Here is a 15,021-nt window from a genome sequence, read left to right as displayed (position 1 = left end):
GAGCCAACCACCACCTTCAATCTCAGAAATACCCAGCCCTCCAGCCGTTGCAGACCCAGGGCATGGGTGACTTCCAGTGAGGGAGGCTCACGTATTTAATTCGACCCACAGTGTTTTTTAAAAAAGGAGATTTACTTGCCGGCATTTAAAAGCCAGGAGATTCCACCAGGAAGCCGGGACTTGGTCTCCTTGATGTCTCAGGAGCCCTGGCCAGCGCGGCCTTCCCTTCTCCCGGGCGCCGAGCAGTCCCCGCCCTGGGTGCCAGCCCCCTGCAGGGTCTGCGACTGGGAAGTGCACGCCAGCCATCTCCAGCTCAGCCGGGTGACTAGGTGGCCTGTGCCTCGGCCACCAGCGGCCATCTGCAGCGCATCCCTAAGTGGCTCACGAGGGGACTGGTGCAAGGCCAGGGTTGTCCCCAGCCAGAGTCCTGCCCAGGCCAGAGTTACACCGGCTGAAACTGTGAACGCTGGTCTGTTCGCAGAGCCACAAGCTGGTTCCTGGAAAGGCTGATTCAGGTGACGTTTGGGGAAGCACGGGGAAAGGGGCGCGTCCCATCAGGAGCTCTGAGAGCACAGGGAGCGAGGGACCCCCCAGTGGACGTGCAGCCCGCTGGACTGAGGCCTGGGTCTGGTCCTCCCCACGTGGCCTCAGTTTCCTGAGGGTGGCTCTCCAGTACTCAGTACCTGTGCGTGTGCGAGTGTGTTTAGCAGTGACGTCGGCTGGCAGTTGGGTCCAGATGCTCGGGGTCAGGGGGTCTCTGGCCAACTCGAGCTGCATTTTGGAGAGTAAGGACTCAGGGAAGACAGGCTGGGAGAGTTACCTGGGGAAACGTGGTGAGTCTCCTGTCGCTGGCGCATTCAGGCCCATACTGGACAGCCTCCGCCTTGAGTGGGAGGTGTGGGCCAGGTCATGTGAGGCCCTTGACTCTCGCCCGCTCTGTGTTTCCCAGCTCAGGGAAGATCGCTGGCATTTGGTAAATTCTTATGAGGCTGAGGGTTGGGTTTCCTCCCTGGGTGCTGCCAGGTGGCCTCCTGGGGAAATTGTCCCCGGCGGTGGAGGCAGGGCACGGACCGGACCTGGATCTCATGCAGGGAGCGTGTTTGCTCCCAGATGACTTTGGACAGTGGGCACACGTCCCAAAATGTGAGGTCAAACACTGGCCCTCACCGTGTTTGCCCCCAGGCGCCTGCTAAGCACTGATGTTTACAGGGTGACGTCCACCCTTCAGCAGAGCCCTGCACGTGGCCTCCTGCCCCTTGGCCAGGCGGAGGGGCTGTCTGCCGCTCACGGTGGGGCCCGGCACATTAGAGCCGACAGGCTCCTGGCGCTCCTTAGTCCTCACATCCTGGGGGGACGTGGAGTCCGGGGAGGGCCAGGCGGTGCCCCCCTGCCCACACACACTGCGACGGGGGCGGCCAGTGCAGCGCAGGGCTTCCTGGAGGTGGTGTGGGGCGGAGCACACTGCTGTCTGCTCACCAGCCTGGGAGGGGAGGGACCAGCGGTGGCCGTGCTCACCGTGGCGCCGTGGAAGGCTCGTGAAGGAGCTGCCTCGGGCGGCGGGGGGACGTGCGTTGAGAGCTTAGCCAGCAGCCCTCACAGTGCAGAGCGTGGCGCTGTGCTGCGAACCCCGTGGGCGAGGCTGCAGCGCTGGTGAGCCTTCACGGTGCTCAGGTGCGCTCCAGCGGGGCTGTTACCCAGACTCCGAACTCCTTTGACTGAGGACTCCTTTTGTGCTGGGCGCCTGCGGGCCTGATGGGGTGGGACACACATTTGGGAACGCCGACTGAGCCGCTGGGAGACATGGAGGGAAGGTTTTTCCAGGGAGATGGAACAGCGGAGCGGAGGCCTCAGAGCAGAGGCCCAGGAGACAGTGTGGTGACCTCACCTCCACTCAGGGACATGGTGAGACCCAGGGCAGGGGCGGAGGCAGGCCACTCGTCTTGAATGCCAGGGTGCCCTGGGGACACGGACAGCGGTCACCTCGCGGGCTTGAGAGACGGGTCCTGCAGTCCTCGGGCCTCCTGCACACCCCCGGGGAGCCCTCTGTCCAGGCAGCGGCCGGGCAGCGAGAGCAGGTTGGGGTCAGTTTGCACAGCCTGACCCGGGCCCCGGCGCCCACCCGGGGAAGTCGCTTGCTCAGGGCGGGTCCTCTGCTGCCTGGCCACCCTCGCCAGCAGCCTCTCCTGAGAAATCTGCGTTTGGTGGCCTGGATGGTGGGCGGTGGTGGGGGGTGTTGATCATCATTTAATGACCAGCCCCTGTGGTTATTAAAGCCTGATGGGCAGAGTCTGCCTGTTTCCACAGTGCAGACACTTCTAGGCTTCACGCTCCCAGCACGAGGTCGCAGAGGTGGGCTGGGAACAGGTGTCCCAGCACAGGTTTCCACCTGCAGACAAGAGGAGCAGCCTCAGCTCAGGAAATAGCTGGGACATCGTGAGATCTAAGTGGTTATTCTTAAATGCAACTTATTTAGCTGTAGGTTTAATTTTTTTTTTTTTTTTTTTTTTTTTGGCCGTGCCACACAGCTTGTGGGATCTTACTTCCCCAACCAGGGATTGAACCCGCACCCTCGGCAGTGAAAGCTTGGAGTCCCAACCATTGGACCACCTGGGAATTCCCTATATAATTTAATTTTTAACGATGACTACATCTAACGACTTGTTCCCAGAATCCTTGGGAATTTGACAGTCAGCTCCCCGGAGTTGGTACGAGCCCCACGCCCCCTTCCACTGGGAGGATTTCCCTTTGATAAACTCCTGTTTTGTTCCATTTTCTCCAGGCAAACGAGGGAGCAGGAGACACCCCCTGACTTCTTCTATTTCTCTGATTACGAGAGGCACAACGCAGAGATCGCTGCCTTCCACCTGGACAGGTGAGCCCTCCCGCCGGCACCCTCGTGGCATTGTCACCCCATGGCCGTGCCCTGCTGTGTGCCTGGCTGACAGGAGTTGCCCAGGTGACCCAGGGTAGAGAGCCGGCCGTCAGGAATAAAGGAGAGAAAAGAGGAGACTCACAGGGCATCAGCCTCTCTAGCAAGACCGAAGGTCATGAGTCTCACAAAACTGGGCTCCTTCCCTCCATGATCACCTGTCTCAGGGCAGCTCTGCCAGCAGAACGCAAATTCCTTCTGGCCTCACAGGCCCCTTGCTGCTGGGGAGGAGGGTAGGCAGCCAACGTCAGGGGTCTGGGACTAACGGAGGAGAGTGAGGTGTCCACTCAGCTCCGGTGGGAGAGGCTGGAGGGTACGGAGGTGAGGACTCCTTTCCCTGTCCTTCTGCCAGGATCCTGGACTTCCGCCGGGTCCCTCCCGTGGCCGGCAGGATGGTCAACATGACCAAGGAGATCCGGGACGTCACGCGGGACAAGAAGCTGTGGAGAACCTTCTTCATCTCCCCAGGTAACCTCATTCCCCAGGTAACCTCACTCCCCAGGTAACCTCACTCCCCAGGTAAAACCTGCCCCTGCACCACGTGCGGCGCTGGCTTCAGCTGCTGTGTTCCAAGTCACCGCGTGCCACACACCCTAAGTCTAAAAGTTGCCAGAAGGGTCTTGATCATTCCTGACTCTGCCCCCTGGGCTGGCATAGGTGCTGTTTCTACCAAAGGCAAAAGGATATCCGCAGCCTCTTGGGGGGTGTCCTGCAGGTGGTCCAGCGAGAGGGGAACTCCGTTCTTTGGACTTCCCCAGATTTAAAACATCCCGGAAAGGCCCTCCCACAGTGGCAAGTGCCGGCAGGGAGCAGCGACTTCACCTGGTCCCCTGGAGGGTTGGCCCTGGTTCCCCTGGCACTCGGGTACCCTGCACGCTCCATGTACCATGAGGTGCTGACATTTATGAAAACCTCCAAGACTTCATATTATAAACCTTAAATGCACACATAAACGTAAGTCTCGCTCTGCTGAGTTACCTGCCCCAGCCTGTGCAGATGTGGCACTTGGGGCTCCACGATCCGCCCGTCCCTTTCCCAAGCACTTCCTTTGCGCCAGGCCCTGCGCTGAGCTGCCCAGGCGCCCACACTCACTAGGCTTGAGCCGTGGGGAACTCTCTTGCATTTCATCCTGGAACATTTTGAGTTGTCCCGGTGACGCGGCCCAGCTGGGACACCGAGATCCACAGAGAGTGGACCGCGCCCCTGCAGGTATGCCTCGGCCGTGCCTGGCACCCACCCCAGTTAGTACATGCCGACAGAAGCCACATGAGGCCCTGGATTGTCTGTGTCTGAGGACCTGCTGGCGAATAAAAGCCCGGCCCAGAAGCTCCTTTCTCATAGATTGATGTTCGGATTGACACACTCGGCACGCTTCCCGGCTGCATTCCTAAATTCATCAGAATTGAGGCCCACACGTCCTTAATTTCATGAAGCCCCATCCTTGTCATCCAGTGCCCACCGAGAGCCTCGACTGGTTCCTCCTCTCAGCGCCCATAAAGAGAGGAAAGTAGGGCAGAAACGCACCCACCCGCCCGAGGCAGGAGGGTTTTCATTCCCTTTTGCGTCAGTGTCTCACCCATGTGACCAGAAAGCAAAGGGCAAGGTGAGAGCCTTTGTGTCGGGAGGGTCTCTGAGGGCTTTCCAGTCGCCTTGCCTGTGCCCGAGCTGCGTGGATGGGTGGGACAGGCCTGTCCAGGGGCGTGTGCCCCTGCCTCCGTCATGGCACAGGTGGGAAGGCTCAGGTGACGCAGCCACAGTGGCAGGAGCCCCAGCCTCGCCGAGCACGGCACCGGCGTGGGATTCCTCGCTCAGGCCCTGGGGTGGCCCGTCGTTTCCACATCCCCATTTTTAAATGGCTTAACTGACGTTTGGAGTCTGAACTATCCCCATGGTCGAGATGGTGACCGTGTCTGTCCCCCGGAGTCCCCTCCCGCCCCTGCGTCCCCCAGATGGCCTGGGACCCACCTTCTATCTGTGTTGCTTCTGCCAGTGGAGGGTGGGTGGCGTTGGGCATGTTCTTTGTCTTTCCCTCGACGTGGTTATTTTGAGAGTCACCCACACTGTTGCCTGTCCCCACATTTTCTCTTTCATTTCTGAGCTCTGTCCCGACAGTTGAGGGCCCTGAGCAGAAGGGATGATATAACTTGCCACAAGGAGAGGGAGGGATTGAAGTTTGAAATCTCGAGAAAGGGACACAAATCAAGGGGTTTCTGTGCTGGATTTCACTTCCTCTGGGGCAGAGGGGCCTCCAAGCTGATGCCCGCGCCGTGTTCTCCTGGGGAAAGGCAGCCTTGGCCTGGGCTTTGAGTGGGGACTCCTTTCTACAACCAGAAGATGGAGTCAGTCGTTAGCCTAAGCAGATGAGCTGAGATGCGGGCGTCCCACCCTGTCCTCCGCACGAATCGTGACTGTCGGTCTCCCTGGTTGTCCCCGCGTACACGGCCTGATGCCGACAGCCTTCCTCACCCTGAGCAGAGCCGTCACTCTGCGGTCGGTCCCGACAGCTGGACCCACTCAGGTTCCCAGCTCCCAGCTGCTCTCCCAGGCCCCGCGGGTTTATCCGAGAATCCTGCTTGGCGCCCGAGCTCCCCGCCTGGGTCACGCTCCTGAACCCTCTCCTCGGAGCAGCTTGGCCTGCCACTCCTGACACCATCCGCTCTGACCAGACTGTTTCTGTTCCCACCGCCCCTGCTCTGTCAGCCAGATTTCTTCCTGAAAGCCCTGCGAAAGGTTTGGTTTTCTCTTAAGCAGCAGGATAACAGGAGCCAGCTTTGATCTCATTTTGGAAAATGAAATCTGTTGGGATTCATTTGGACCACTTTGGCTCTGCTTGCACTTCTGCACCCATCGGAGGCCAAAATCGCCACAGATGCCGAGCTTCCCTGGAGACTTTAATCCACGCCAACTTCCTTCCGCCTCCAGGGGCCTGAGTGGAGGGCAGGGAGCCCGAGGGGGTGAGAGGTGGAGGCGGCCCTCCTGCCGGTGGGCCCGGGGCAGCAGTGAGTGGCCGGAGGTGCAGGGCTACGTTGGGCTGTGGGACAGCTGAGTGCCTGCCACTGTGGGGCTGTGCGGAGGCCAGCAGCTGGAGCCCACGTCTTCTACGGGACACGTTTCTTGTGCTTTCCCGGCAGCTTGCTATGGACGTGCCTCACATCCCGTGCTCAGCCCGCGTCCTCCTGTGCAAATCTGTGGGCCTCTACAGGGGCCCCGTGTGAACCCCCCAGGAGCCTCTCCTGCCCCCTCCCAGCCACTCAGCCCCACTTTTAAATCGGCTCTTTTCCTGCCATGTCGGCCGCTGTCTGGCTGGGGGGGTCACTGGCCCTCTGTCCACACACTGTGGTCAGTGTCCAGAGTCCCACTGAGGGCCAGAGGGGTTCCCAGAACTGCACCCGGGCATCCTCAGGCCCCTCCCCAGAAGCCCTGCCCCACATGACATCTTGGCAACCTCCAGCCGGCAAAGCCCTGAAACATTCAGAGCAGGGCGTGCCTGGAGCCTCCGGGCCCCTCAGGCTGGCGGGTGTTGGGACCTCCTGATCCTCTCCGAGACGAGGCTCCCTGCCCAGGCAGCGCGTCTCATCCAAGTCCTCTGGGGGCTGGAGCAGGCGGGCCCTCCTGGTGACCTGGCCCCGGCCACCCCGAGCTGTCTGTCTTGAGTGTCATTATTAAGGTGAGCCAGGACTACCTCCTCAAGCCCCCTTCTCTCCACGTGCAGGGCGCTGCCGTGACCGGCCCCCTCACTCCTCCCTCGGGTCACAAGTTTAACACTGAGCCTCAAAACTGCTGCAGTCCCCGTTCAGAGGAGACCGAGGCACAGAGAGGTGAAGGGCCTCCCCCGAGGCTGCACAGCTGAGAAGCGAGAGGCTATGGGCTATCGGAGCCCCACCCTGGACGTCCCTTTAGAGACTGGATTTGGGTCTCTGATGAGGAAGAGGCCGTGGGCCCAAGGGACTGCCTCTCTTTTCACATGAATCCATCTAAAGCCAGCTTAGGCTATTAGAGGGACAAATTCCAGGGCTCAGAAAAGTATTTTCCTCCTGAAAATGGGCTGAGATTGAACTGTGTCTACACAGACGAGATCTCAGGCTGATCTTTCTTTGATCGCCCGACAGTCATGACTCAGCAGCAGCTGCGAGACCCTGAGGTGGGGGAAGCGGGGTGTGTGGGAGCTGGCTCCCATCCCCGTGTCCTGACCTGGCTGAGACTCTTGAGTGTTCAGAGGAACCGCCAAGCCTGTGCTTCCATTCCAAGGGGTGAGACTGCTGCCTGTAGCCAGAGAAGGTCACAAGTGTCACTCGGGCAGGATGTGCAGCAGCAGGGGGACCCCTGGCCTGGAAACCAGCCATTCGCACAGGGAAGGGGGCTTGCAGTGGTGCCTGGGGCTCTGGCCCTGTATTTCTGCACACCCCAGTCTCGGGGTTTGTTTCCCCAGCAAAGGAAGGAAGTGACTGACCCTGAGAACATGGTTCCGTCGGTAAATGCACGGACAGACCCACCGCGCCCAGCACTGAGGCATGGCTGCGGCTTGCTCCCCGCCCAATGCTTCTCAAATCACTCTTCTTTGTGGGGATATAATCCACACGTCGTAAACCCAACATTTGAAGTGTGCCGTTCAGTGGTTTTTAGTACATTCTCAGTGCTGTGCAAGTCACTGCTCTCTGATTCCAGGACATTTGCTCACCCCAAGAGAAACCCCGTCCCTATTCAAAGTCACCCCCACTCTGCCCTGGCAGCCGCCAGTGTTTCCGCGTGGATTTGCCTGTTCCCAGTGTTGCACGTAAGCGGTGCCTGGCTTCAGCCACTGGGCATAATGCTCATGGTTCATCCACGTGGTAGCAGGTGTTACACTTCATTCCTTTTGTGGTTTAATATTGTTCCATTTTATGGATGAACCACACTGTGTAGATCTGCCCATCCCTTGACGAGCATGTGGGCTGGTTCCCCTCTGACTGCCGGAATGGCCTGCTGTGAACACCTGTGTGCAAGTGTCTGTGTGGATGTGTGTCTTCATTCCTCTCGGGCGTGTGCCTGGGAGTGGGATGGCCGGGTCACGTGGTAGTTCTGTGTCCAACTTTCTGACTGTTTTTCGCAGCAGCTGCACCATTTGACATTCCCACCAGCACTGTGTTAAGGATCCAGTTTCTCCACACCCTCAACACGCTAGTTATTATCTGTTCTTTTGATCAAAACTATCCTACTGGTTGAGAAATTGTGGATTGGATTTGCATTTCCCTGGTAACTAACGGTGTCAAGCATCTTTTCGTGTCCTTGTTGGCCATTTCTATATTTTCTTTGGAGAAATACCCTTTGAGCTCCTTTGCCCATTTATTGATTGGGTTGTTCATCTTTTCGTTACTGAGACGTAGGAGCCCTTCTGTGTGCAAATACTGGATGCTTACGGTTTGCGAGCATCTCCCCCCCGGCTGAGTCTCACTTTTTTTTCTTGGTATGAGGCCCTTTTTCAAGCCACTGGACAGAATCTGCACAGACTCCAGACTTAGTTTCGAGGGTGCCGAGAAAGAGCTCGGGTTCAGATCCGAGCTCTAAGTCCCGAGCTGTGTGGCCCCGTGGTCTGTGATGCGGGGTTGGAGCAGGCGGCTGAGGTCAGGCGTGAGAGTGTGGGTGAGCCCTGCCCAGGGGAGGGCCGAGTCGGATGTGGTGCAGACACGCTGGCCCAGGACGGGTGCCCGGGAGGGGCCGGCACGGGGACGCTGCCCGAGGGGCCCCGCTGACGGCGTGTCCCCCACCCACAGCCAACAACATCTGCTTCTACGGGGAGTGTTCCTACTACTGCTCCACGGAGCATGCCCTGTGCGGGAAGCCAGACCAGATCGAGGGCTCACTGGCTGCCTTTCTGCCTGACCTGTCCCTGGCCAAGAGGAAGACCTGGCGGAACCCCTGGCGACGCTCATACCACAAGCGCAAGAAGGCAGAGTGAGTCGGGGGCACGTTGGGCCGGGGACTCCAGGATCCCGACTCCCCGGGATCTCCAGAGGGCTGGCTTCTGCCCGACCTGCAGCAGGGAACAAGCTCGGTGTGAGGAGCGGCGGGGCCAAGCGTGTGGGAGCAGATGCTCAGATGGGCCCCTCGCTTGGGAACGGGGTGCTCACTGGCCACTGGGATCTCTCCGTGTTAGGACGAGGCTTCAGACCCCTGCTCTTCTTGCAAGAGAGACACAGTCCCTCCAGCCACGGAGACGTCCTTGCAAGTGTGCTGTCCAGCCCCCCCCCAAATACGTGGCCTCCGCGTGGTGTGGCTCCATCACCTCCCAGCCCCATGCTCCTGTTAACGCAGCCTCAGCCCACCGCTGGCGGGTGTCATCTGCAGACACTTTGTTCTGCGGTGACACCTTTTCTCACCCGGTCCCTCTTGCCGCCCCGTGAACCCGGTGTACCGAGCCGGGCGGCCCCAGAGGCTGGTTGGGTCCTCCTTGTGTACAGAGGAGCCTGCGCCTCTCATGCCGGCTCCCCTGCAGGTGGGAAGTAGACCCTGACTACTGCGAGGAGGTGAAGCAGACGCCCCCCTACGACAGCAGCCACCGCATCCTGGACATCATGGACATGACCATCTTCGACTTCCTCATGGGTACGTCCGGGGCCACCGGCCTGCGCTGGGAACGCCTGGCACAGATCCAGCCACCGCGGTCCTGCTCGTACCCGGTTCCCCCGGCTTGGAGGCCAGACGGGGGAGGGAGGGGACGCTTCTGAGCTGCACACAGGCTCCCAGCAGGCTTGTCCCTACAGGCAACATGGACCGCCATCACTACGAGACCTTCGAGAAGTTTGGGAACAAGACGTTTATCATCCACTTGGACAATGGGAGAGGGTGAGTCCTTCCAGACGCAGGGAAGGGCTGGCCGTGTCCCCACCCAGACCTGGGGGAGCGGGCGCTCCGTGGGGAGGGACGGCACAGCCCCCAAAGGCCCCCCTATGTGACACAGGGTTCTGGCCAGGACTCCTGTGAGCCTGTGAGCTGGGGAGACTGAGGCCTGGAGTGGGTGTGTGTGCAGGGGACAGGCCACGCCAGTGGTCAGAGCTGCAAGTTCTCCGACGCCTCAGGGGAATCAGCTCTGGGCACCTAGGCAGTTACGTCTGTGGGCCACTCGTTCCCAGCTGTAAAAGATGCCCCTGCAGCTAGACCCTAGGCTGACCTGCCCTCGAGCCTCCTCCACTCAGCCTGCCCAGGACCTCTCGCTTTTGAGCTTCTGCTCAGTCCAGTGGCCAGAAGGTCAGGCTGCTTTCAGGCACCTGCCTCGTCCCAGGCCCTGCACCTGGGGCTGGACAGCAGGGGCCAGGCCGCACTGCCAGGCCCCCACGGACCTCGCAGCCTGGCAGGGCCCACGGGGGTACCGCCTGCTCTGATGCTCCTGTCCCCGTGCTTGGGCTCTGCGCACGGTGTCCCCCTGCGAGCGGCCTCTCCACAGCTCTGCTCTTCTTCCTGCAGGTTTGGAAAATACTCCCACGACGAGCTTTCCATCCTGGTGCCTTTACAGCAGTGCTGCAGGTGCGGCTCTGCCCCTCCCCGAGGGCCCCACCCCTGGGCTGGCCCTGTCACTGCATAGGAGGCCAGAGGCTGCTGCGGCCGCAGATGAGGCCAAGCCTTCCCGTCCCCACCCCGGCAGTTCCCAGAGCTCCTCCCAGGACCCAGCTCCTTGTCACCGTAACAGCCCACCTTGCAGAGGAAGACACCGAAGCCCCGGGCTCCCGCTCTGCCACCCTTCTCAGGGCTCCCAACCCAGCCCCTCCTTTAGCAGATGGGGAAACAGGCTGTGGGGCTAAACACCTGCTCGGCTCCGGGGCAGCTCCGTGTCACCCGGCCCAGACAATGAGCAAGCCAAGCCGGGGCTGCCTCCCTCCCCCAACCATCTGCCGGGAATAACGGGGGCCCGCTGGACACCGCTGGGCCCACACGGGCCCCTCTTGGAGGCAGGACCCTCACCGCGTGCTTCTGAGAGGCCGGGGCTGGAGTGGGTCAGGGGCCGAGCCGGCGCCCCTGCTCGGGGCAGCTGCAGCTGACGGCCAGGCTCCTCCTCCCAGTGCCGGCCTGACGTCGTTCTCCCTGCAGGATCAGGAGGTCCACGTACCTGCGGCTGCAGCTCCTGGCTAAGGAGGAGCACAAGCTGAGTCTGCTGATGGCCGAGTCCCTGCGCGGGGACCGCGTGGCCCCCGTCCTGTACCAGCCTCACCTGGAGGCTCTGGACCGGCGGCTGCGCGTCGTGCTGCAGGCGGTCAGGGACTGCGTGGAGAAGGACGGCCTGCACAGCGTCGTGGAGGACGACCTAAGCCCCGAGCACAGAGCCTCTGCCAGGAGGTAGTGACCGCGAGCCGTGGCCAGGCCAGCTGCCGGGCACACGGGCCAACGCAGGAGCGGACGGGCTGCCCGGGGACGCGTGCTCCTCACTTTGCAGACCAGGGCGGGCCGGCGGGAGCACGCTGCCCCCGTGGACAGCGGCGGCCTGGCGGTGGGCCACCACCCTTTCGTATGGAAAGGAAGTCTTTATTTACTATTTTGTATTTATACCTGGTGTAAATGTACATAAATAGAGACATCTCTGCAGACCCCGACCACCCAGCAAATCCCACGGAGGGCCGCCCAGCAGGGCCAGGTGCTCCTGCGAAGGGCTCCCTCTCTGGACCGAACGTACAGTAAAAACTCTCCTCGCTCCCCGGGGCTGAGAGTTGTCTGCGGCTGCAGGGGCTCCTGAGGCTGTCACGGACTCACGTCGACCGATGAACACCACGTAGGCGTCGGGCGACGTGAAGGACCCATTTCCCGGCTGCCCAGGCTGTCTTCACAGCACCTTCTGACTTGCTTCGGAAGCCTGTGCACGTGTGTGGCACGGTCATGTGGCCGGGCAGCTGGTTGCTTTCACGGCATTTTCGTGGAATAGTTTGCAATGTGGTAAAAGTGCAATAAAGATTCAGCAAGTGTGTGCTGGGGCCTCGCTGGGGTCTGGGTCCCTCACTCCGTGGTGCTCAGCTGCCTGCCCACCCGCCCTCCACACCAGGTGTGGCCCAGTGTCCGGGCTGGAAGGAGGGGCTTGGGGTGGCGGGGACAGCCTGTCCCGCTCTTGGTGCGGCTGCTCCCAGGGAGCTGAGTGGAGATCCCTGAAGTCACACGTGGGCTCCAGAGTCTCTACAGGCCTGGCATCACGTGGGCACCGTGTTTACCCAGCAGGAGCCAGGACAGTGGTGGCTGGACTGGCCACGGGGACGGCGAGGGAGGGGCTGAGCCAAGGGTGGCCTGAGAGAGCCAGTCCCCCAACGCCCTGCTGGAGGGAGGGGACACTGGCCGCCTCCCAGCCCGAAGGCTGGGGCGTGTGGGCGGGGCCCAACCCTGGAGGGAGCCTGCCGGATGGCGAGGACTCACGTGAACCTCAGTTCATGGAGCAGAGAAATCACAGCCCCTGTGCCTTTTACGAGAGGTTCCCTCACCTGCCACCCCACAGATCTCCCCACGAGCACAGGAGGGGAGGCCATGTGGGGATGCGGGGAGGACACGGCCGCCTGCAAGCCGGGAGAGAGGCCTCACCAGAAACAACCCCAGAACAGAGAGGAGAGTCTGTGTTTCAGCTGTGCCGTCTGTGGTGTCCTGGTACGGCGCCCAGGGCATGATCAGAAATACACATGTGGTCTTTGTCCCCCGTTGCTGACACGGAGCTTCTCAGACCGTCAGAATTCCCTGAGCTAAAGACAAAAGAAGAAGGGTGTGGGGGAAGCCAGTTATGGGGGTGACGAAGAAGAACAGACATGAGGGTGTGGTGGTTACGTGGATTTAAATCTGTGCTGCTCCTGATCCAGAGTCACCCCCGTTCAGGTACAGAGAGAGAGAGACACTCACAGAGGGAGATTTCCTTAACCATGCGAACGTCCCTCCCAAAAGGGCAATTTCTGCGCCATTGTTTCTCAAAATAATCAGCTCAAAATAATCGTTATGCCAGAGAGGCACACGTTAGGTGACATCTGCTCCCCCTCAAAGGCCAAGCAGTGTCACAAAGGAGGTTCCGAGCTCTGCAGAGCTGCCCAAGGGGCCCAGAGCTGGACAGCAGTTAAAGCCATGGAGACAGGTCCGTTCAGCAGCATTGCAGTGGGGACAAACAAAGGCCTCAGTGCAGAACTGGCTCAATTCCCAATGCAGCCTGGAAGGTAGGGATTGACAGCCAAGGAGCAGGGGAGGTGGGGGATGGGAAATCACTGCATCAGGGGTTCTGGCTAAACCAGGATTCTCGGTGATGGCGGGCCAGGGGTCTCTCGTCCAACTGAGTTAACAGGATTCTTGCTACAATTGGGTGATGCAAAGCCAGACACAGGAGTCGAGGCCTTGCTGGGAGGAGCTTCGGAGGAGGCTGACTGACACCTCTCGGGTAGCACAGGGTCTCGTCCCCTTAGCACACAGCAAGCAGTGCTCTCAGAGGCTCCAGAGCTGGGGCAGCGGCCGAGACGCCAGTGGGAAGCCGGGAGGTGAGGCTGGGAGAGACAGACAGACATGCAGCAAACAGACTGTGTGCACACACCTCGAGGCCCCAAGGACGCTGCCGGGGGGTGTGGGACCAGGAAGAAGTCAAGAAAAAGGAAAACGGGACGGGGGATGGGACCCCGGCGTGATGATGAAAGTTACCAAACAGGGCTCGGAGTACAGTCCCCAGGAAAATGGGAACAGCAAGGACCCAGTCCTTCTGTGGGAAAAGGCTGTGGCCTCGTCAGGGTGAGGACAGGCCTAGAACGGCAGCTGGGAGAACAGGTTACTTCCGGGAGACAGTCACACAAGGAAGGAAACACAGTCGAGGACGGTCTGGCTCGGCCATGTTGAGGTTCACAGACAGGGCCCTGTCAGCAATCAGCACTGTTTCCCCAAAAGGAAAATGTGATGCAACTGAATTGGGAGGGGCTGGTCTTCTCTCAGGTAGGAAGTTGGTAGGTATTTTGTAAAACTTAAAAATGAAAAGCCTGTCATTTAGAAACATGGAGGTAATGCACAAGCGAGACAAAGAACAACACACCCAGGGAGACTTACAGAAAGTGATTTCTCTGGGTCTTTGCTTCGAGAACAGGGGTGAGGTGGGCAGGGGTCTGCTCTTGTCCATGATCTGATCTGTAGTGTTACTTGACTTTTAAAACTGTGTTTATCTATTACTTTGATACGAATTCAAACAGCAGGTAAAGCTGCTGGATGGGAGGAGAGATAGGGGCAGGGCCTGAGCTGTGAGCCTGGCGAGCCCGGCGAGACCGGCACGCCGCCAGCCCAGGGCCCTCCCGCCTTGTCCCGTGTGCTGCTCACGACAGCCGTGCAGGTAAAATCTGAATTCCATTCTGCCCATTTTCACCATCTAGACCGAGGCCCAGACAGGTAAAGGGACTTTCCTGAATTAACGCGGGAGCATGTGGTGTTTGGGACCCAGACCTGCAGAGGGAGGGGCTGAGGGGGCGAGGGTGCTGGAGGAAGGCCGGAACAAGATGAAAGAAAAGGTTTTCGGTTAAATTCCTCTAGGTGAAAGTCTGCTCCCCCACAAGAGTTAGGCAGCCTGCTTGGCCCACAGTAGGACAGCACCTGCCACAGGGCTGAGGAGAAAGGGTTAAGAATTCAAACATGATTAAAAAAACCAGCTGGGGGGAAATCAAAACAAAAACCCTCCTTCAGTCGGCCTGGGGCCTGGTTGTGGAGAATCAAGAGGCAGGAGGCAACCCCTCTGAGGGCAGAGACCACTTCCTGAATTAAAACAAGTAAATGACTAAATAAATCAGTATATAGCTGCGGACGCGTGCAGGACCCCTGCCCCGTGGGCCCGAGGGACGGAGAGTGTCAGTGGGGCTCCAGGGCTGCAGGTGGTGGGCTCACCCTCACTGCCAGGCCCCACCCACAAGCCTGAGACGGATGAAGGGCAGGGAGGCCCGAGGAGGGGGCTGGCAGAGGGCCCTCATGGGCCCTGGCCCTCCCCGGTGCCTCCCCACCTGGGAGCAAGTCAAATGTGCACATTCCTGGGGCCAGTCCCCCAAAGACCATGCCCAGAGGTGCAGGCTCCCCGGGAGGCCAGACGCAATGGCCCCCAGGCCACCCTCCGGAGGTCCTGCTCAGCCCTCACAGGAAGCTCTCCCTCG

General features: G+C 60.2%; 1 protein-coding gene across 2 annotated transcripts in view; it reads left to right on the top strand.

Moving 5' to 3' along the window:
* FAM20C (FAM20C golgi associated secretory pathway kinase) overlaps positions 1-11,866 on the top strand; it is a 38,019-nt gene extending 26,153 nt beyond the window's left edge. Inside the window, exons 4-10 of one of the 2 annotated variants that reach the window (XM_036825958.1) lie at positions 2,780-2,872; positions 3,282-3,397; positions 8,680-8,860; positions 9,402-9,511; positions 9,670-9,751; positions 10,370-10,429; positions 10,991-11,866. In XM_036825958.1, coding sequence (XP_036681853.1) covers positions 2,780-2,872; positions 3,282-3,397; positions 8,680-8,860; positions 9,402-9,511; positions 9,670-9,751; positions 10,370-10,429; positions 10,991-11,240 — 892 coding nt within the window. In that variant the 3' untranslated portion in view covers positions 11,241-11,866. The other variant, XM_036825959.1, reaches the window with a different exon arrangement.
* Positions 11,867-15,021: the final 3,155 nt, after the last annotated feature.

Source organism: Balaenoptera musculus, chromosome 15 (assembly GCF_009873245.2).
Source record: "Balaenoptera musculus isolate JJ_BM4_2016_0621 chromosome 15, mBalMus1.pri.v3, whole genome shotgun sequence".
Taxonomy (NCBI): Eukaryota; Metazoa; Chordata; class Mammalia; order Artiodactyla; family Balaenopteridae; genus Balaenoptera; species Balaenoptera musculus.
This window is presented reverse-complemented; position numbering and strand designations above follow the sequence as displayed.